The 22,054-nt window shown below is 40.0% G+C and overlaps 1 protein-coding gene across 1 annotated transcript in view; it reads left to right on the top strand.

The window, feature by feature from the left end:
* ttyh1 (tweety family member 1) overlaps positions 1 to 22,054 on the top strand; it is a 51,690-nt gene that overhangs the window by 4,226 nt on the left and 25,410 nt on the right. Inside the window, exons 2-3 of the mRNA XM_036595832.1 lie at positions 7,558 to 7,715; positions 18,494 to 18,723. Of these exons, the coding sequence (XP_036451725.1) occupies positions 7,590 to 7,715; positions 18,494 to 18,723 (356 nt within the window). The 5' untranslated portion in view covers positions 7,558 to 7,589. The remainder of the gene's footprint in view (positions 1 to 7,557; positions 7,716 to 18,493; positions 18,724 to 22,054) is intronic.

Here is a 22,054-nt window from a genome sequence, read left to right as displayed (position 1 = left end):
GCCGGGATCCGTGCTGCAAAGCGCAGTCAATATCGACCTCTTTTTCGTTTTGTTTTAAAAGCTTTACTCTTACAGTTTTGATTAAATTGATGCTCAGATTAATTTTGGCACGAGTTGGTGTCACCAGTGGTACGAACCTCCTCAGGCCGTATAGTGAGTTTTTTCCCACCAGCACTGGTCAAGTAACACAGGGTAACACAGGGAGCAAACTGTACTAAAGCAGGATCAGCACCTTCTCCCTCCTCCAGCCCTCAAAGTAGCCTATATTTGTCTCGGCGTGTAGCTCTGAAATATTGAACAGTGTTTTTTTTTTATAACCTGGACATTTGTCCCAGCGGAAAGCCTTTAGAAAGCAGCTGTAGTGGGCAGGAGACTGTAAAAGCTGAGATGTGTGGGTGGGCGAGATGGACTCGAAGATATATCACGGTGTTTTCTGGACAGTAACGATTAGGTTCAGTCATTTTTTCGATTCTAAGAACAAGATTTGATTCTTGATAACAAAAAAAGTTGCAACCCCCAGAATGTATAACGCTGCAGTCAGAACAAAACCTTGGATCTCCAAAATGGTAACTTTACAGGAGAAGGAAAAAACCTACTTTACTTTTAATGTAAGTCTATGGAACCAGACTTTTTTCCAAGTCATTTTGGGCCATTTCTCTCAGTTCATTCATCATGATATTTACACACAATGTAAAGGACAACAGGCTTTTTCAAAATACGTCAAAAACTGAAAAGGAAAAAAATGGAGATACAAGGTTTTCTTCCGACAGCAGCGATAAGCTCTTCAGGAAAAAAGGCCTGTCATTTGAGCGTGGGTGTGTCCAGAGCATAGGCCACACCCTCTGACTGCTCATCTTACTCTGATAAGATGCCAGAATGCCACAAGATGCTTACTTAGATGAGAAGCACCACATCGGCCTGGTTCATAACTCACTCGCTCATGTTTAGCAGGCTGTAGGTTCTCCACAAGGGGGCGCCTTTAGCAATCAGGTTTTGGTGCTTTATTTTATACAGTGATGGAAAAAATGGCAGCACTTACAAAGCTCCAGTTCTACGCTGAAGTATATAAACATAATTTTAGTGTCGCCACTTGATGTAACTCTTAGATTTTAACGAGTGGCTTTCTTTGATTTTGGCCTGGTAGCCAATCTGTTGGGCTCACATGGTTAATAACATTAGGATTTCACAGTATATCACAAGAAATGATAATTACTATTGTCACACATCACTCTGGCTCTGACTTGTTAGTAAACTCCATGTCCCAGAACTCCCTGGGAAATCATGTGACTGTGGCACCACCACTAACAACCAATCGTTGCCTGAATACTGATTTGCTTCACCTGTCTCTTGTTTATCTTATGACTCTGTTTAGTTAGTATATAAGCCTGGGCTTTAGTCTCGCTCATTGTGAGGTTTTGCCTCTTTCGTTAGATTTGTTTTTTGCCTTACCGCTTTGCCTTACCCCTTTTTCTGCCTTTGCCATGTTTGTCCCTTTTTGTCTGCATTTTGACTACGAGTACTGATCACATTCAAGCTAGTAAAGCCTCATTTCCTGATTTTACCCGCAATCGTCTGGCCAGTACAGTCTTGTTACTGCTTTCAATGAAGCACTTTATTTGATTGATGTTATGTAAATAGGTAACTAAACTTTTTGTTTACAAGTTCAAAATGCCAGTTTGGCCCATACAAGAACAAATGATGTTATTAATATTGTGTTATTAATGTTTTATTTCCAATAGTGATGCTATTGCTGAAGCCTTCCATAATAGCAACTCCCAGCCCATGTGTTATGCTAAATATTAATTTGATTAAGTGGCTCTTATTAGTCCCACAACGGGGAAATCTCACCTCCGCATTTAACCCATCTGTGCAGTGAAACACCACCTACACACTAGTGAACATATGCACTAGGGGGCAGTGAGCACACTTGCCCAGAGCAGTGGGCAGCCCTATTCCCAGCACCTGGGGAGCAGTTGGGGGTTAGGTGTCTTGCTCAAGGGCACTTCAGTCACGTACTGTCGGCTCAGGAGATCGAACCGGCGACCTTCCGGTCACAAGGCTGGTTCTCTTACCTCCAGCCCATCACCCCCACAATATATAGCTACCAGGGGTGCAACAATGCGACGTATTATTTTGTATTGTATCGTAACATATCGTGTATAACAGGGACATAACAATGCATTATGACGTGATATCACAATGTCACAATAGCTAGAACACCAGAGTTCGCAAACAATCGTTACTAAGCAACACCTCACTCCAGTAGTCCTCCTGCCTCCCAGCTCTAGTGCTGTTTAATATCATGAACTAAAATCAAATCAAATCAAATCACATCACATTTACCGTCACATCACATCAACACAGGTGTGAAGGTGCGTAATCTTAGGTGCACAGCCCCCTTGTAGTACTTAAATACAAAATATATATACATAAAAAATATATATATATATATGTGTATATATATATATATATATATAAATACATACACACACACACAACACATTACCCATTAATATACACAAGTATTGCATGATTTCCAATGTACACTTTTGTATCAGCAGTATAGGTTATGAAATAAAAGCTATGATATGTACAGCTGTACACATTTCCATATATGCAGTTAGTGAGTTTGAGGTATTATATATGATTAAATAAGTTATAGATAAGGTTATAGGTAAGGTATGGCAGAAGATGTACAAGATGTCAATCCACATGATTGTAGTCATCATTTTTCTACATTTGAATTTTGATCAAAACTTAAAATATACTATTATAACAAAATATACATTATATCAAAATATACCATTAGAAACATTAGCATGTGTTCAAAACACTTATTAGGATAAAATAGTGGCTAAAAATATCGCCTCACAGACAGGAACACCTCGGTTATTCCAGTATTGATGTTACCATGGCATCGTTTACATGCATGCTGCTGTCAGTAGCATTAATGTTCAAGGGGAATTCCACCAATTACCTGCAGAATTCAGTGGTTTGGTGTGAAATGGTTCAGATGTCTTTACAGTGGTGGTGATAGGAACCAGGGGTCGCCATGACTACAACACAAATATAGACATTTTATTTACTATCCAGAACCACCAGTGAATCTACACGAGTCTTCTGAGTTTATATGGAATGTTGATGATGGAAAATAGTGGAAAATCTGAAATAATAAGTTTTCTTTAAAGACAGTTTTGCCTTACATTGTGTATGTACCGGAATTTATTATAAAAATACTTTTTAGACCAAAATCTTCTCCAAACCTGTCCTAAAACAGTGTCTCGGTCATCAGGCAGTGTGTTAATAACCATTTAATGTAATAACATTCTGTGAGGAAGCTTTTAGAGGTGGACGTCTGGTTCCTATCACCACCACTGTGAACAATTCTGACTCGGTAAGTTTCTCTAGAACAGAGCGTTTCACACCAAACCACTCTGAATGACTCTGTTTACATCTTAACCGTCTAATTATACAGAAATTTGAAAATGTTGGTGGAATTCCCCTTTAATGTTAGGTTCTACATTTGACATCATGCAACCTGCTTTAATTTGCTTTGTGTTATGTTGCCGTACAGGCAGCTCTGTGATATTTCAGCCTAAGTTTATTACAGAATCTGATCTGCCTCGTTCTCCCACTCTTCCACCGATGTCAGCTGTTTGTGGTTCACCGTGTTTGGGCTGATTTTTTTTTTTTAAATCTATATACTAAGACAATGTTGTGTGTTCAGTTCTGTTCAGCTGTTCTTCCTCCCCCTGCTGAGAGGTAGACCTGCTAGCTCATTACTCGTAGACAAGGTCCATAAAGCCTAATGGCCTTTTAAAATGTTAATGTTGTATGAATAACTACATCATGCACTGATCGTTGGGTCTGCTTTTGATTCATTATCCTATCAGCAAGCTTTAATGGGATCAACAGTGATTTAAGAGCGTTTTTAAAGCTGTTAATTGTTCTATTGAGTTTATATGCTGCAGTTTTACATACACAGGTCCACTACAATTCAGATTGCTGCAATTAGTCACCACATATTTAAAGGGGAATTCCACCAATTTGTCAAAATTCCTGTTTAATTAAATGGTCCATATATAAACAGTCACTGTGGTTTGGCGTGAAATGTTCCGTTCTAGAGAAATTAGAGTCAGAATCGTTCACAGTGGTGGTGATAGGAACCAGACGTCCACCTCTAAAAGCTCCCTCAGGCTCTGCTTGATGTCTGACACATTGTTTTATGATAGTTTTTGCACTAAAATGTATTTTTTATTTAAAATACATTCATGGTGCAAGAGGTATATGCAGGCACATGCAATCAGGGCTGTGTCATATGGACAAATATGGACTGTATTTCCATTATTTTTCATGTATTATAATTGAGATGCAGGGCAATCAGTGGTGAACCGTGACTGTCAGAGCTTGGCCTTCAGTTTGGGCTGTAAATGCCTGACCGGTACATTGATGACCCACAGCTTTATCAGTATCAGAGCAAAAATATAACCAGTAGCATTAAATAATTAATTAGCAGCTCTTTTTTTGATTGTGGCATTGCCAAGATAGGCTAACCTGATATATCTGAATATTTGTTATGAAGAGAACGGATTAAAATGTTGAAAAATAAGACATCATTAACAGAAACTACATTTTTTTAGCCCCGCCCCATTGCTACAGTATTTATATTATTTAAGCCTGAGTTTCTGTTGTTTATTTGAGTAAGACAATTGAGAACTGACCATTATATCAGTCAGCAAAGCACTGTTTAACCCCTTAAATGGCCAGGGCCGACAAGCAGGCCCGAAGTTTTAATATTGCTTCTATAATCTAAGAATAGCTTAGCCAGTTCGCACTGAAGTCCCAGTAGTTACTGAATAATGAGCCTTAGTAAGTAATTAGCCTGAGATTTTAGGGGGGTTAAGCAAGTCTTAGGAGTATAACATTAAAAATGTAAATATAAATGTAAAATTATGTTGGCTGATATTATTGGATATCAGAATTTCTAGTCCCATAACATCAGTGTCAACCACAAAGTGTTCAAAATCCAATGTTGATCCAATTCCAAGTTTAGCTCATTCACGCCATAGTCATACGTTTTAGAAGTGTTTCAGTCCAACCTGCTTTTTGGATGAAACACAATACAGAGCAGCCAGTCAGAACAGAGCTCATTTACATATATCGCTCTTAGGAAAAAAAAAGCCAGTTTAATTCTAAGAAATAAAGAGAGGTCGGAAAATGGTTTTGTATAAATGAATCAGGACTGTTTTTGGTAAATAACACCACACAAATGTCATAAGAAGACATACAATACAGGACAAATGTAGGACATGGACCCGATAACGCGTATTTGAGTTTGTATGTATCGGTTTTACAGTCACTCTTTCAGTAAAGAGCTCTGCTGCTGCTGTTTTCCATTCCTAACAACCAACTGAAACCTGCTTAGACTACGACTCGTATTCACAGTCAGTGACGTATCTAGAACTTCCAGAAGGACTAGAGTGACTGAAATAGTCTCACCTGTTGCTGGGCATTGCTTAGCATTCATACCTTGATTTTGATGCTGGTTCCTGAACCGTACTTGTTTTTTTAACTTAGTATATTTATAATTGTTTCATTTATTATTTATTAGTCAGTATATTTACTGACTGCAGGCTAATCAAGAAGTGCTGTTGTACCTAACAACAGAATGTAATGTAGACAGCTGATCAGCCAATCAGCAGCCTCGATTTTGGAATAAGCATCCTTATTGGCTCACAAATGCTTATAAGCCCGAATACTTAGGTATTAAAACAACAGACCACAAAAGTGAGGAATTTTGACACATAGTCTTAGTCACACACATTAGAAAACTTGATTAATTGATTCCAGTTCCTAATTATGGTGGTTAATTAAACCTGTGAGGTCTTCAGTCCAGCTCCTGAACTCGCTAGCTTGGATTTATCTTCCTAGATTCCACAGAAAATCCAATTTTCTGTTGGCCAGTATAGTTTTTAACCCTTTCCAACCAAAATGAAGTAAGAGTATTACTATAATAATACAAATAATGATGATTTTAAAGTTCTCTGAGAGCATTAAAGGTCCTGACGTGAGAGTAAAGAGAGTAAAGAACGATTCTATTTGGGATATTTGTTGAATTATTCGAGTGCCTTGATTCATCCAAACGCCACCTGGTCAGGATTTTCACAGTGGCAATTTGTTTGATTTGAGGTTCATTTGCATATTGTATCCTAAACAGTGTATCGTGCAGCTCTAATTCGTACACATGACTGTTGACGAATCCTATCAGCTTTGCAGATATTGTGGTTTGGAAGCGGGTTTGGTCCAGATCTGTGATTCAGTGTCTCGCTCTGTCATGTGAGAGCTAACTCACATTTCCGCTGTGCACACCGCACGCCATCGTGAGAACGAGCTGACACAACTCATCATGTCGACTGTTTGGGAGTGCGCGTGTTGACTGCGGTGGAGCTCAGAGACTTCACTCTAAACAGTGGCTACGCTGTGTTTTGTTTAATTTATCATGCGTCTATACATATGACCCCGTCAGAGTTACGCCACTGAAGGCCCACTGCAGCAGCTCCTTGGTTCGCTTGACTTATAGGAAGAGTTTGACAAAGAATCGGTTTCACCCTCACATCAGATGCAGTCAGGTGTGTGATAATTAAGGCTGGCTTTTCACAGTGGGACCTCCTGCAACTTTAGTTGCTTGAAACCTGCATGAAACTTAATTGCACTTGAGTTGCATAACGCACAGCGTCCTGCAACTCACTCGAAACTAGTTTTTTAAACATTGAAACTTTCATGCAACTAGGCTCACAATGTGATATCCTTGCAACCTGACAGTTACGCAGAGCGATTACAAAACAATTTGAGTTGCACGCAACACATTGAGTTGCCCCACTACTTAGCCATATTAGCAGCTTATATACACCATATCGTTCTTGCGGTAAATTCTTTTTTATACAGTCTCGTTGCGTTTCTCTTTTTGTGTTGCTCCGCGTCCTGCCGTTACACGTAAACCAGTCCGTCTGTGTGTGTAATTTGGCTGTCCCTTGTCTCTGTACTTAACCTACTTTCCCCTCTCTCGTCTTCTCATCTCTCATTCTTCCTCTCTCGGCTTCCCGCTGCGCCTGCACTTGTGGTTTTTTTGTTTATTCCAGTTGAGGTGAAATTATTTAAGATTTAATGCTTTTTTTCTGATGCATAGTCAGAATTTAACTTTAGATTATTATGTGCGACGCACAGCAAGGTTTATAATATTTTTCTATGTCTGTACTTTAGTGTTTGTAAACGATTGGAATGTTGAAATTGATTGTAATTGATTAGAATGTTTTTTTTTTAAAGTCTGCTCTCATTTTTTTTGGCGAAAACAAAAAAAACTCGGTAAAATGTGAAAAAAGCCTGCTATAGTGTTTTTATTGTCTGTGCTGTATTACAGTGTAAATCCTCTGGTTACATTTGTATATTCGTCATATCATTAAAAGGAATTCTGAATCGTTTCCAAAAGAATCGCAATCAAACAAAATTTCCGTAGAAATTTGCAGCCCTACTTAATATAAATTTTCTCTCTTTCCACAGGATAAAGGTGGTCACCAGGGCTGGCGGTTGCCATGGCGACGGTGCCCAGCTACAGCCCGTCAATTTGGGTGCGGATGTGCCATGCCCTACCGCGCTTTGACCTGACCATGCAGATGCGAGACAACGTCTTCACTCCGGACAGCTGGGAGTACCAACAGGTTCGTTTACACTGGCTGTGTTTACATGCAAAGATTCTGCCAGTCCAATTGAACACATTCAGGGCAAAAATAGAAAATCAGAAATAAAAAAACAGAATCGGTTTCTTGTTGCTGTGCAGTTTATACACTTTACGTTGATGGTTGATGTTGTTTACAGGCTCTCTGTCTATTATTCGGTCCAAATTTGTCTATTTATGATCCATGCAGCTGTTCAGTGGTCTAAAAGTACTGACTCAGAAAAGAGCATTGAAACATTTATTACAATAATCAATAACATATCATCATATTTCCCATCCCCGGCCTGACTGATTTGAAAATGTTGAATAATATAGATGTAACAAGCCACTTATAAATAACCTTATAACTATCTTAAGTCAGCTCAATAACATAAACTCTCAAACTTAGAGCTCCCATAGGACTGTCAGCTAGATTTTCACTAAATCTGTGGAACCTTAAAGTGGAATTCCACCTATTTTTCAAAATTTCTGCATAATTAAATGGTAAAGATGTAAGTAAAGTCATTCAGAGTGGTTTGGTGTGAAACGCTCTGTTCTAGATAAACTTACTGAGTCAGAATTGTTCACAGTGGTGGTGATAGGAACCAGATGTCCACCTCTAAAAGCTCCCTCACAGAAAGTTATTAAATGAAATGGTTATGAATTCCCTGCCTGATGTCTGAGACACTGTTTTGTGATAGTTTTGAGAAGATTTTAGCCTAAAATGTATTGTTTTATTAATTTTTTATACTATTCATGGTGGAGGGATACATGCAGGGCGCTGTGAGGCAAAATAGTTCCCAGTGAAAACGTATAATTTCAGATTTTCCACTATTTTCCATCATCAACATTCCATATAAACTCAGAAGACTCGTGTAGGTTCACTGGTGGTTTTGGATAGTGAATAAAATGTCTATATTTGTGTTGTTGTCATGGCGACCCCTGGTTCCTATCACCACCACTGTAAAGAAATCTGAACCGTCTCACACCAAACCGCTCTGAATGACTCTGATTACATCTCAACCACTGAATTATGTAGACATTTTGAAAGAAACTGTGAAATTCCCCTTTAACATCGGCCGATTTGTTGTTAGCCAAATGATGTATCGGCTGGCCTCTAATTAGAACCCTCTCTTTTTCACTCCTTCCTCCACTTTCTCTTTCTTTCTCTCTATCAGACGCAATTTTCACACCTGACAGCTGGTAGCGGTGGGTAGACTTGTCATGTGGAGAAACACTTACAGGCTATTTCCGTCTCCATGTCTATTTTTCTCCCGAAGTAGTTCATTTTGCCTTCTTCATTTGGTTTAGGTTTGAGCACAGTACCGGACCAGAATCACAGCACTAACTCTACCTCTCTCTCCCTATCTCTCTCTCTCTCTCTCTCTTGCTATGTAAAAGAAGAAAAAGCTTTCTTGCTTCCAATGATGAGATTTGTTGAGTCATAATTTCATTTATATTTCCTACTATGAAACTAATGCTCTAAGGCTCTTGGATCATAGCAGCTGTGTGGTGTGTTTAAGAGCGGAGATGCTGTAGACGTAATGTATATTATGACAGGAGGCCATTTGCCGTCTCGAGAGAATTGTCTCATTTCCTAAGAGATGGAGAGAAGGTAGTGTAGCGTTTCACAAACTGTATATATACTGTACTTATATGGTTACAGAATTCACACATAATGGCATCATTTCTATTATGTGAGCACATCACAGCTTTTACCACGTTAAAGGATAATAGGCTCCCTTTAAGCTAATACAAGGGTTATTAGCCACTAAATCACACGCTAGACACAAGCTCACATGCTAGCCATGAGATATGGCACTATGCACCTCACACTTTAGCCCCAAGCTAACACTAACCACCTGTCTAATACACCAGCAGCACACTAATACACCTGTCTAATATGCTAACTACTTGTGAACATTAGCCACTTTTCTAATACGTTAGCCACTCATTTAGCACATTAGCCATAGACTATAGTCTAATGCCATAGATATACAGACTTAGATGCTGCGTTGGGTCCAGCCAGGCATGTCAGCGCCGCCGCCATTTTGGGATGGTCAACATCGCTGCTGGACTGCATTCAGTACCATTACAGAGCGGCAGTTTAAGAAAGATACTGTCCAAAATTACACTATTTCAGGAATATCACACTCAGAAAGTGGGACAGGATTATATAACGGAGGGAACGCAGTGATCCACACTCATGTCTGTGTGATGTTTGTGTAGATGTGGTCGTGTGGTTGGTGAAGCACAGAGAACCTGTTGATGTGATTGTTTTTCCTCTGGTTTTATATGAAGCTTATTTCATTTAATAGTCTATTCAGGATCTTAACTTTATGTAGTAGTTATTTATTTACAGTGATGGTTAAAGCTTTGTAGCTCGGTAGGTTACAGCATTAATTAATCCGTGTAGATATTAATAATAGATTAATGTTAGCACCTTCTTACACAAAGCTGAAGTTGGCTTCTTATTTGCCAGCATTTTGTTTGAATTTTCCCGTTCCACCTTAAATCGTGCAGCTTCGGGGAGCAGAAAGTGACTGTTGCACCATTTAAGGTGGAACGGGAAAACTCAAACAAGAAGCTGGTGAATAGGAAGACATTCAGCTTTGTCCTTCTTTCTGTGTTTTGGGGGTTTATTTTATTTATATGTGTATTAAGATTAGAAGTGATTCACACATTGATGGATTTGCTGATGTGTCTGATTGTGTTTCTCGCACTGAACTCGGTTTTTAACGTACTTTACTGCTGGTCAGAATGGCTAATTTGCACAATGAGTTATTAAAGTAATAAAAGCTACCGAGAGCAGATCCGTGCAGCCCAGACTGATCTGTGTCTGAGGATTATAACAAAACAGATTTGGTGAAAATGGTTGAGTAATAAGGAAGTTGTGGCTGATTTAATCCTGAGACTCTTTGTCTCTTAATACAAGAGAATTTGTTGACAAGCGGATCTTGACCTCTCCAACATGGCGGCCGTGCAGACGTATCGCCTCAGATAGAGAACAGCAGACAACAGGGCATCTAGGAATGTATATCTATGTCTAATACGCTACTCACACATTTATCGTGCTAGTCACTCATCTAATATGTTAGCCACTCGTCTGTGCTAGCCACAAACTAATAAAAGTCACGTATATTTCACATGTGAAATGTGCAAAAACAATGTGTTTACAAGTAATCCCACATTTTTTCACGTGATCACGATTTAATGTGATGACACTTTTTCCCATGATCACGTTTTTTCACATGACAACACATTTTTGTGTCGGAATGTGAAGTGCGCAGAAATTTTAGTTATTTTATTTACATGTGAAATTCATCTGACTTTTCTATTTACCTAATACACTTCACCCCATATAGCAGACCAGATGTTAACCACGTGGGCCAAAAAGGCCCAGATGCCGTACTGCTGTGTATGTTTTTGCCTCACGTCTATATTTGTGAGTCCATTCTGGCATAAATGGTGTGGTCCAACAATGTGGTTGGGCCAGTTCTGGGCCGCATTTGTTAGTTCTACTCACTTAACCGTGTGTGGGTCAGACCTGGGCAGAGAAGCCAGCTGTATGCTGGGCCAGAATAAAGGCAAATTTTGCTAAGTGGGACTAGTTTAATACTCTAGCCACACGCTAACAGCAACCACTTACCTAATATTCTAGCCACTTGTCTAATATGCTGGCCAGTTGCCTGTGCTAGAAAAGAGTAGACATGCTAGCCACAAACTAACATCCAATCTAGCCACTTGTCTAGTGTACTAGCAATGAGCAAATGCTAGCCAATTGTTTAATGCTTTAGCCACAAGTTAATACTAACCACTTGTCTACACCAGCCCGCTCACCTAATATGCTAGCCACTCGCCTTATAGGCTAGCCAATTGTTTAATACCCTATCCACTTGTCTAGTACACCAGCCACGTGTCTAATACAGCCAAGTCTAATACATTAGCCACTACTCTAATACGTCATGCATTTAAGCCACTCATCTAATGCACCTGCCACTTGCCTAATATGCTACACTAGGTACTCAACTAAAAGCTTAGGAAGAGCATGATTTTCTTCCGGTGTTGTTTTTCGAACTTTTTTCTGAAGAGAGATGATCTGCATTATGATCTCATTATGGGCATTCTTGGTTAAACATTTATTACACCTGACGTACAATGAGCATTATTTTATAAGGAGTACTTTGTTTAGATGTATTGTTTGATGCTGCAGAAGTTTTGAATCAAAATCTCGAACAACACAATATGATATTGTATGGTACCCCTAATGAATAGATAGTTGGTGCAGATAGTTTTATGGGGCAAATGTCTTCAGGAGATTCAATCCCAGTGATGCTACAGCCGTCCATCTCCAGGAGGCCAAGAGAGCGCCACTGGCCTCACTCCCTCTCTGGGTGTGTAGAATGGCCCTCCTACTCACCTAATCACTCAGCGCCATGCAAGCCAGCACAGGGTTTGTTAGCTCATGTAACAGAACTGGCGGTCCAAGCGCATTGAGCTGTTTAAAGAGGTGCAGTGGCGCTTCACAAAACTCGGAGGAAGCTTTTGTTTGCCTTCACCCTTCTAGCGCTGGTGGTATCATGTGATTCGGGTTGTTCTGACCAATGGGTGGAATCGGATATGACAAAATTGGGGAGAATATTTTGTGCATTACAATTAAATTTTTACCTTTTTTCTTTTTTTTTTATTAGTTTGTGGCTAGCATAGACGAGTGGCTTGCATAGATGAATGACTAGCATAATAAATGTGCGAGTAGCGTATTAGACTAGTGCCTTATGTGGTGGATGAGTGGCTAATGTATTAGACAAGTGGCCGGTTTATGAGGAGCCTGGCCACTTCCTATTTCCCCCGTTATATCAAAAACAGGACTGCTAAACAGCAGAGGGCGCCCGCGAGTGAGTCCTCAATGAATGGGAGTGAATGGAGCTCAACGGCTAAAAATGAAAAGTTAATATAGTTTCTAATCACTCGCCCAGAACGTTTCTTTAATTTTAGAAAGTAGAAGGATGAGTTTTACTAAAAAAACAAAGAAAACTCACCTGTATGTTTCCATTTGTCTACAGCAAACGGGTTTTGGGCAGCAGAAGGCAGGCTTTACTGCTAGAGCTTGATGATTGATTGGCGAGCGGAGCAGCTCATTGGCTGTTCGCGCTCACTGATGTCATCGACACACATGAGGCGCAGTTTTAAACTCCTGTAACTCGAGTTTAAAAGCTCTTAAAATATAACAGCAGTGTTAAAATGTTTTATGCTGCTCTGTGTTCAGGTAATGATTACATTCTTTTACATTAAAAATGTTTAAGCATTCATAAACTAGGATTGTATTTATAAACTATGATGATCCATATCAACCCATTCATTTTGGACTCGCTCGGGAGCGCCCTCTAGCGTTTGAGAAACCCAGAAGACATTGCAGAGTGGAAATTCTCCTCTCTACAAGTTCTCTGCTAATGTACACAAGTGGCTAATGTAACACTTGTCTAATGTGAAGCACTGAAATGAGGAAAGAGAATATTGTCATTCTCTGAGCCTTTACATTTACAACGCTGCGTTTGCACTGCCTCTCTTTGTGGTCTTGGTCATCTGATGCGAAGTTCACGACCCAAAACTTTGGAGTAGTTGTTCCTCAAGTATCACAGCTTATCCATCTCACGATTTCTCTCCGCTCACACCCACTTTCAGAGTCAGTGACCTCTTCTGAGGCTGAGTTTGAGAGGGATGTGGAGCACTGGCTGCTGATCTGGATTGAGACGCAGTGATGCGGAAGAGCGTGACAATTAAATCTGCAGTGCATTATGGGATTTACAAAAAAACAGACTAATTTTAGTTCCCCATCACCAGATAGGGAGAGACGCTTTCCAGTGGCATTATGGGTTTTGCCTGTTTGTTAATTGTTATTGTGCTATTGGTCTTTGCACTACCGATATCGCAGAAGGTATCCTGACCAATCACAGTGTATTTTGTTGTGTGTGGTGATAATTCTGACCAGTCACAGCTCCAGATGAGCATCTGTGGGTGTTTTGAGGTATCACGGTATTCATGTAATCTAACAAAAAGAAATAATTTAGATATGATTACGCAGCCATGCTGTTGGTGCACATGCAGAATGTTTTTTGGTGTTGAAATAATCATGGATGTCCCTGAAGAAGATGCTGTCTAGAAGGCAGCATATCGCTGCTGTTGGAAGAAAACCTTGTATCTTCATTTTTGTTGTTTTTCAGTTTTTGACATAATGTGAAAATGCCTGTTGTCCTTTACATTGTGTGTCAATTTCATGATGAATGGACCAAAAGAAATGACCTGAAATGACTTGGAAAAATGTCTGGTTCCTTTGACTTGCGTTAAAAGTGAAGTATGTTTTTTTCTTCTCCTGTAAAGTTATCATTTTGGTTTTCTTCAGACAACAGCGATATGTTACTCCAACATGGGTTTACATCTTTCAGGGTTAATGGTGCCTTCACAGATGTGCAAGTTACCCACTAATACAGCCCCAGACTCTGGATTCTGAACTGTACACTGGTAACAATATGGATGGTCCTTTTCTTCTCTGGCCAGGAAAACACAATGTTTTCATTATTTTTATAAACATAAATCTGAAAGTTTGACTTGTCAGACCACAATACACATTTCCACTATTAATCAGTCCATTCCAGATCAGTTTGAGACTGGCAGCATTTCTGGATGTTGATGATATATGACTTCTGCTGTGCATAGTACAGTCTTATGACGAAAGGTGTTTATTGGCAATGGTTTGTCAAAGTATTCCTGAGTTCATGTGGTGATATCCATCACAGAAGTATGCAAGATGACAGAGATTCCTCCTGAATCTCTTGATGGTGTTATGCACTGTAGATGGTGAAATACCAAAAATCCTTGCAATCCCTCACTGAGGAACATTGTTCTTAAACTGCTGGATTATTTGCTGCCTCTACTCATCCATGCTCATAAAGGACTCTGCCTTTCCTGGATACTCCTTTAATACCCAAGCGTGATTACAACACCTGTCAAAGACAGCATGGCTATCCTTTTATTGCTCCTGTCCCAGCTGTTTTGGAATGTGTTGCAGGCATCAATTTCAGAGTGAGAGTACATTTACAAAAAAGCTGATTAGGTAAAACTTTAAATATGGCTTTTAAATATGTATGTGGATGCCTGACCATCACACCTGTATGAGCTTGTTGGAAAACCATGAGAAAATATGGAGTTGCCCCCTTTTGTGGCTCTAACAGCCTCCACTCTTCTGGGAAGCTTTCTACAAGATTTTGGAGAGAGTCTGTGGGAATTTGTGTCCATTCAGTCAGAAGAGCATTTGCGAGGTCAGACAATGATGTTGGACGAGAGGGCCTGGCTCACAATCTCCGTTCTAGTTCATCCCAAAGGTGTGCAGTGGGGTTAAGGTCAGGGCTCTGTGCAGACCACTAGAGTTCTTCCAACTCCTCAATCCATGTCTTTATGGAGTTGCTTTGTGCACAGGGGCTCAGTCATGCTGGAACAGGAAAGGCTCTTCCCCAAACTGCTGACACAAAGCTGGAAGCAGATAACTGTGTAAAATGTCTTTGCGCTGTAGCATCAACATCACCCTTCACTGGAACTGAGGGGCCTGAAAAACAGCCCCAGTCCATTATCCCTCCTCCACCAAACTGTACTGTTGGCACTATGTAGTCAGGTAGGTAACGTTCTCCTGGTATAAACCAAAGCCAGATTCATCCATCAGACTGACAGATAGTGAAGCTGATTCATCACTCCAGAGAACATGTTTCCGCTGCTCCAGAGTCCAGCGTGCTTTACACCACTCCAGCCGACACTTGGCATTGCACATAGTGATCTAGGCTTGTGTGCAGCTGCTCAGCCATGGAAACCCATTTAATGCACAGTTCTTGTGCTGACGTTGCTTCCTGAGGTAGTTTGGAACTCCTTAGTGAGTGATGCAACAGAGGATAAGTGATTTTATGCCTTCATTTCACAAAAATAGCACTTACAGTTGGCTGGGGCAGATCTAGCAGGGCAGAAATTTCACAAACTGACTTGACAAATTTAGCATCCTGTGACAGTGCTACGTTTAAAGCGTGACAATCATTCTGATTAAACTGAGCTCTTGAGTACGACTCATTCTACTGCTGGTGATTGTCTATGGAGATTGCATGGCTATGTAGTTGGTTTTATACACCTGTTAGCAGTTGGGGTGGCTGAAACCCCTGAACCCAATTATGACTTTTGGCCATACAGTGCATCTTTATTTGCAGTTGTGGTTTGTATCTGGGCTTTCTTATAGACTTGACAGTCCAAACAGTATTTAGTATTTAGCATTTATACATTTCTATAGAAATATATATGAATGATCCTTTGACCCAGTATGCACTGTAAAGCTTTCAGTCACGTGAATTCTTTGCATATTAATTAACTGGCTGTAAATGAAACACAACTGCACTTATTGAAAATAAACATACAGAGAATGTATTCTCTCTGAAAGAGAGAGAGCAAGAGGGAAGGAAAAACAGTGCTGGATGTAAAAGGGGAGCTGGACAAGTGCTGGATAGTGGAGAAAAGAGGGAACCCTGTGTAAAAGAGATGGGGGGGCGAGAAAGGGGTAAAAAGAATGAGAGAAAGAAAAGAGAGAGAGAGAGAGAAGCAGTGAATGTATTTAAGTAGGTCACAGATTATTAATAGAGATCCAGTGGCGTGGAGAGAAAGAAAGAGAGGGGAAAGCAAGCGAGAGAGAGAGCGGGAGGGATGAGTGTGGAAGAGAGAGGGGGGAATGGATGGATGGGGGATGGGAGGATAGACACCGACGTAGAGAGAGAAAGAGAGGCAGATGGACACAGATGATAGTGCAGATATGTGATGTATGAACATGTGAATTGTTTATCGTGCCTCTGCGTTCGCTTGACAGCGTGAAGCCGAGAGTATGTTGTAATTACTTGTGTCCTCTTCTTCATTCTGATTGGACGAGAGCGTTCTGTGGCAGCCAGCGAGATCACAGAGACAGGCACCAATTTACATAATGCTGAACTCCACAGGAGCGTTCTCCTGCCTTGCTATATTGTGGCCTACATTCACCGTCCACTACATATGATACATCGCTGAGGTTGAACTCGGCTCTGTCGGCATCCATAGTTTGGTAGGAAGTATTAAAGGAATCGGAAAAATCTAATTTACCAGATTTTCCACTCACCCCAGATGTAGTTTTTCAGACAAGACATGTTTGGAGTCCAGACTTTGCTTCTTTAGTTTAGAAGTGGCACTAACGTTGCTAACAAACACTAGAACTCAATAGTCACCCAAATCATTTGTGTAGAAATGCATCCATAACTTCTCTCAGCTCTTTATTAAGGTGGTGCAGACCAGTCAGTGTGGTTTATGACTTACTTTGGGCTATAAAAATGATGGTCATTGTCACAAATACTGATTCTGGAACTGCAGTCCGAATGAGGTTGTTTGTAAATATAGACCCTGTTGTCTAAGGTGGCCGTTCATATTTACAGCTCACAGTAAGTTATTCTGTGTCCTAAACCATGTTAACAAGTCTGCGTCACCTTAATGGAGACCTGGATGCAGGTTGAGAAAATTTTTGATGAGAAACGATTTGGGTGACTATTGAGTTCTATTGTTTGTTAGCAATGTTAGCCTCACCACTCCAGTTCTAAACTAAAGCTGCAACGTATGGGGCTGATCAACTACATCTAAGGTAAGTGGAAACTACGAGTGTGTTTACATGCACTTAATAATCCGATACCTGCAGAAAATCAGATTTTGTCAGTAATCAGATCAATGCGTTTACATACACTTGAGTAATCAGATAATGGGAAAACTCCAGGTCTACATGAGTCAGACAGTAATCAGATTTCTGCTTTGCAACCATCCAATAAACTCACAGAAGAAGACGTGACATAAACGTAAAACTCAAACTTCATACCGCAGCTAACATCGCACCACTTTACCTGAAAATATGAACATACATCATCTAGAAGATGAAGAATATTTAAATCCTTCATTTCGTCAAGCATGTATTTGGTTTCAGCATCGCTCCGAAAGTGTTTTGCTGCGTCTCACAGCGGCGCTGCTCATTTATTTCCAGTACAGCTGTCTGTTTTTCGCACATGCTCAGACTGAGAGAAAGGAAAGAAATCAGAGTAAGAGTTTACATGCACTGAGAAATCTGATTACTGAGCTGAAATCCAGCCTCTTTATCAGATTTCTTAGTTGGATTTCTAGACCTTACTCCGATCTAAGAAATCTGAGTGTGCTGTTTACATGACTATTTGAATAATCAGATAATTGCAGAAATCCGATTACGATTGAATTATTGAGTGCATGTAAACACACTCAGTCACAATGATTAAAAGACTGATATCATGATATCATTTTTTTTTTAAAGAATTTATTGTATTATGTAAACAAAGTTTTAAAAAAAAACACACTTCACTAACGTACAGCCCATATATGGAAACTAAATTGCAAAAGGAGCCCATTATGAATTACTGTTTTTGTGATGTCACCAAATTCGAACATATTTACATATATCCTCCTATTCAGCCTAAAGGAATTTAGCTCCGCCCATTCAGGCTGAAATTAGGAGTGTTTTTTAGCTTCGACTGCTTTGAATGAGACACAGTACAGGACAGCCAATGAGAACAGAGCTTATTTACATACATCAGTCTTAAAGGCACAGTAACACAAACAGCCTGTGTGAAAAAGTAGGATCCCTTTAACATACATGATACATTCGTCTTTCATTTGTTCTCCTTCCTAACTTCATCCTTTCTCTCCTCTGTTCTCTCTCAGACTCTGCTGGTTCTCTCCAGTCTTTCGGCCATCGCTCTCGTCCTGTCCCTCCTCGTCGTCCTCTCCTTCCTCATCCACTACTGCTGCTGTCACCGCGGTGAAGCGGGCAGGGACGCGGAGGAAGAGGAGGAAGATGACGACGCCAGCGGTGGCCACGGTTACAGCGGCAAGAAGGGGCGGGGCATCTGCTGTGTCACATGGGTGTCGGTGGCCGCGGTAACGCTGTGCTGGTAATGTGTCTTACTTATCGCTGCTGTACGATGCAGTGCCTCTGTTTACAGGCAGTGATGGTATTGTGTACCTCTATTAAAGCGATAGTTCAGCCAAAAGGCTCATTTACACGGTTCCCCTCTCACAACAAATGTAGTCGGTCAGCCAACTGGCGTAACACCAGGTGGACATTGCAGGTAGCGCTGCACTGGTACAACAGGATTCTGTGCTAATCCTAAAACTCATTTAACCAAGAGACTGGAGAAGCAAAGCTTCGCAGGTCGATACTTCACAACTCTGTGTGGATAATTTTTATCATATAATCATGAACTTGAACCATCTACACATATAATTTCAGGGCTTAATCAAGAAGCATTCATTTCCCTGCTGAAAAAACAGTACAGACCTGCAAGCATTTCATGCAAGTCTAAGCTGGTCTGTGCTGGTTTTTGCTGGTCTAGCGCTGGTCTGGTTCTGGTTTAGCTGGTCACCCCAGCTTGGTCATGCTGGTTGACCAGCATAGCAGCATCAAAACACAACATATCGCTGTTGTCGGAAGAAAACCTTGTATCTCCAAAATTAGAACTTTACAGGAGAAGGAAAAAACCTACTTTAATTTTAATGTAAGTCAATGGAACCAGACAAGTTCCCAAGCCATTTTGGGCCATTTCTTTTGCTGGTTTTGGTGGGGACCAGCCATGTTGGTCTATACTGGTTTATAAGGGTGTTTTTACTGCTCATTCAAAACAACTAAGAACCAAGTTATGGTTCTAGTTGTTGTTTATTTCACACCTGCTTGAGAGACAGCTGAAGCTGTTTGTAAGAACCATTATTAATGATATAATGGTCTCTTTGGTCATTTTTTGGTCTTTTGGTCATTCTGATGCATGTAATTTGGCTAATCAGCTACGTTGCTTGCTAGTTAGCTTACCTTTCTGGTTTATATGAAACACTGTTCCGCACACAGACTCATAAATGTCTACATGTCTACACAGAATCGCGTGCAGAATCAAGGAAAGCTTCAATTTTCTCTCTGCCGAGTGAAAATATGAGCAAAAACACTCATTCTATGGCCACTAGCATGAATGCTAATAGCGTTAGCTACTTAGCTTAGCTTAGTAGCTAACGCTTAGGCCGCATTATGACAAACTCTGTGAAATATTTCTCATGTTGAGACTGTAGTAAGCTTATTGTAAGATTATTTAATTTATTTCTGGACATTTGTTTACTACTTTTTACATTTCAGTAAGTCAAATTGTATTTGACTTACTGAACTATATTGGCAGATAATTGGCCTATTGTAAAAAATATGCTTGAAATAAGCAATATTATCTGCCAATATAGTAAATAACATCTAGAAATAAGTTCAGTTATCTCATAATAATCTGACAGTCTAAAAATTAGAAATATCTGATATAAATACTATATTATAAGAAAATTTTACTTGACCAGATACCACTTTTTGCAGCATAACAGTGTCAGTGTCAGTGTCAGAACAGGAAACACTTAAAGTGGCCCTGCTAGAATTGCTGGTCTCCAGCAAAACCAGCATATTTTGTGTTTTGATGCCGGTATGCTGGTCAACCAGCATGACCACGCTGGGGTGACTAGCTAAACCAGAACCAGACCAGCATAGACCAGGTTAGACCATCACTAGACCAGCATAAACCAGCATAGACCAGCATTTGACCAGCATAAATCTGCGTAGACCGGCATAGACCATCATTGAATAAGTAAGTAAGTAAATAAATAAATAAATAAATAAATAAGCACCAAAACTGGTATTTTGATTGGTTGTTTTAAAAGTTTTCATATTTTTGTTTTTACTTTATTTATTAGTGAGATGTTAATATTAAAAATGCATTTGAAGAGAGATTTAGGGTGGGCTACTGATAAAAGTGGGCCCAGTTATACCGGCATCACTCACTGCTGCTACTTTTTTAGCTATGCAACATACTTTTGTCCATAACAGTAAGTCTTACAGTGTCAGAAAGCACACAATAAAGTCTATCAGAGATACTGAACAACATACGGTTTGAGTTGAGGCATCATGCTATTTGGTGGGGTCCCATTACTTGTTAGCTATGTTAGCCAGTGCTGAAACAAACGAAGCAAACTTCAGACACCAAACATGTCTTGGCTGACTGACTACATTTGGGGTGCATTTGACTTTCCCTATACTGTCACTTTAATCGTTTAAAGTGTCATTTACACATTTTAAACATTACTGTGCGAAAGTTGACCACCATTCATTCATTCCATTTTCAGTCAAAACAGCCTTTAAATACAAGTTGTTCATTTTTCAGGAGATTTCTGAGTAGATTAGATAAGATAAACTGCTTGTATGAGTTCAACCAACTTCTAAGACTGAACTTTCTGAAAGTGAGTCTCCTGAAAAGAGTGGAAGCTGGAATAAAGGCACATAGTGACACACTGAGTACTGAGATATGTGATATTATGTTTAGTTAAGGCTTCTGTATAATTGTATGTTAAATATATGTTCTCAGCTTTTCTTAAAGGCCGTTTAGACTCAATGTTGCGTTTGTCCGGCTCTTTGTTTAGGTATTATTCTAACTCAATGCTGACCTCTTTATTCTGAAAGCCAAGCGCGGTGTTGCGACGCAGGAACCGTCTTGTGGTCCATGCGCACAAACAAAGCACAACGACATGTGTTTACTGCTTGTAACACAATATGAATAACTGTGTCAGCCGTACACAAACACACGCACACACACGTACCCCCCCTTCTGTGGCGTAATCTGGGTCAAACAGAGAGAAACTGGGTTGTACCATTTCTGGCGGGGTGGAGGGGATTTGACTAACATCTGGCCCGAAGCTCTAATCTGACTGTGTGAATATGGGAGAGATGTGTAAACACAGTTAGGGCGTTTTTTGGTATTTTGGTGGTTTTCGATGCCACAGTTAGAGCATGAATTATTTCACAAAACCATTTCTGGACTTTGGCTTTTACTGCTCTGCCCGGTGCTCTTTATCCGCTAATGTAGGTGTCATTTAGTATGTACATGCAAACTGAATTAAACATAACCTCTCACTCTCACTCTCTCTCTCTCAATCCAGTTCAGGGTAGCTTTATTGACCTGACTGTATCAATACAATGTTACTAAAGCATAGTACAGTTTGTAGCTGAATATAGTCAGTAGAAGTAGTAGCAGGCAGAACTTTAATAATAATACAAATAATAAAATAAGAAAAATGATAAATATATAATAATAAGAAAATGAATAGAAATACAATCTTTATTTCTGAAAAAGATGTTGTCTAGAGGGCAGCATTTGTATATATCTTTCAGTATTATTGGTGCCACCACAGATTTGCAGTTACCCACTAACT

This window comes from Colossoma macropomum, unplaced genomic scaffold (assembly GCF_904425465.1).
Source record: "Colossoma macropomum unplaced genomic scaffold, Colossoma_macropomum, whole genome shotgun sequence".
NCBI classification, from domain to species: Eukaryota; Metazoa; Chordata; class Actinopteri; order Characiformes; family Serrasalmidae; genus Colossoma; species Colossoma macropomum.
This window is presented reverse-complemented; position numbering and strand designations above follow the sequence as displayed.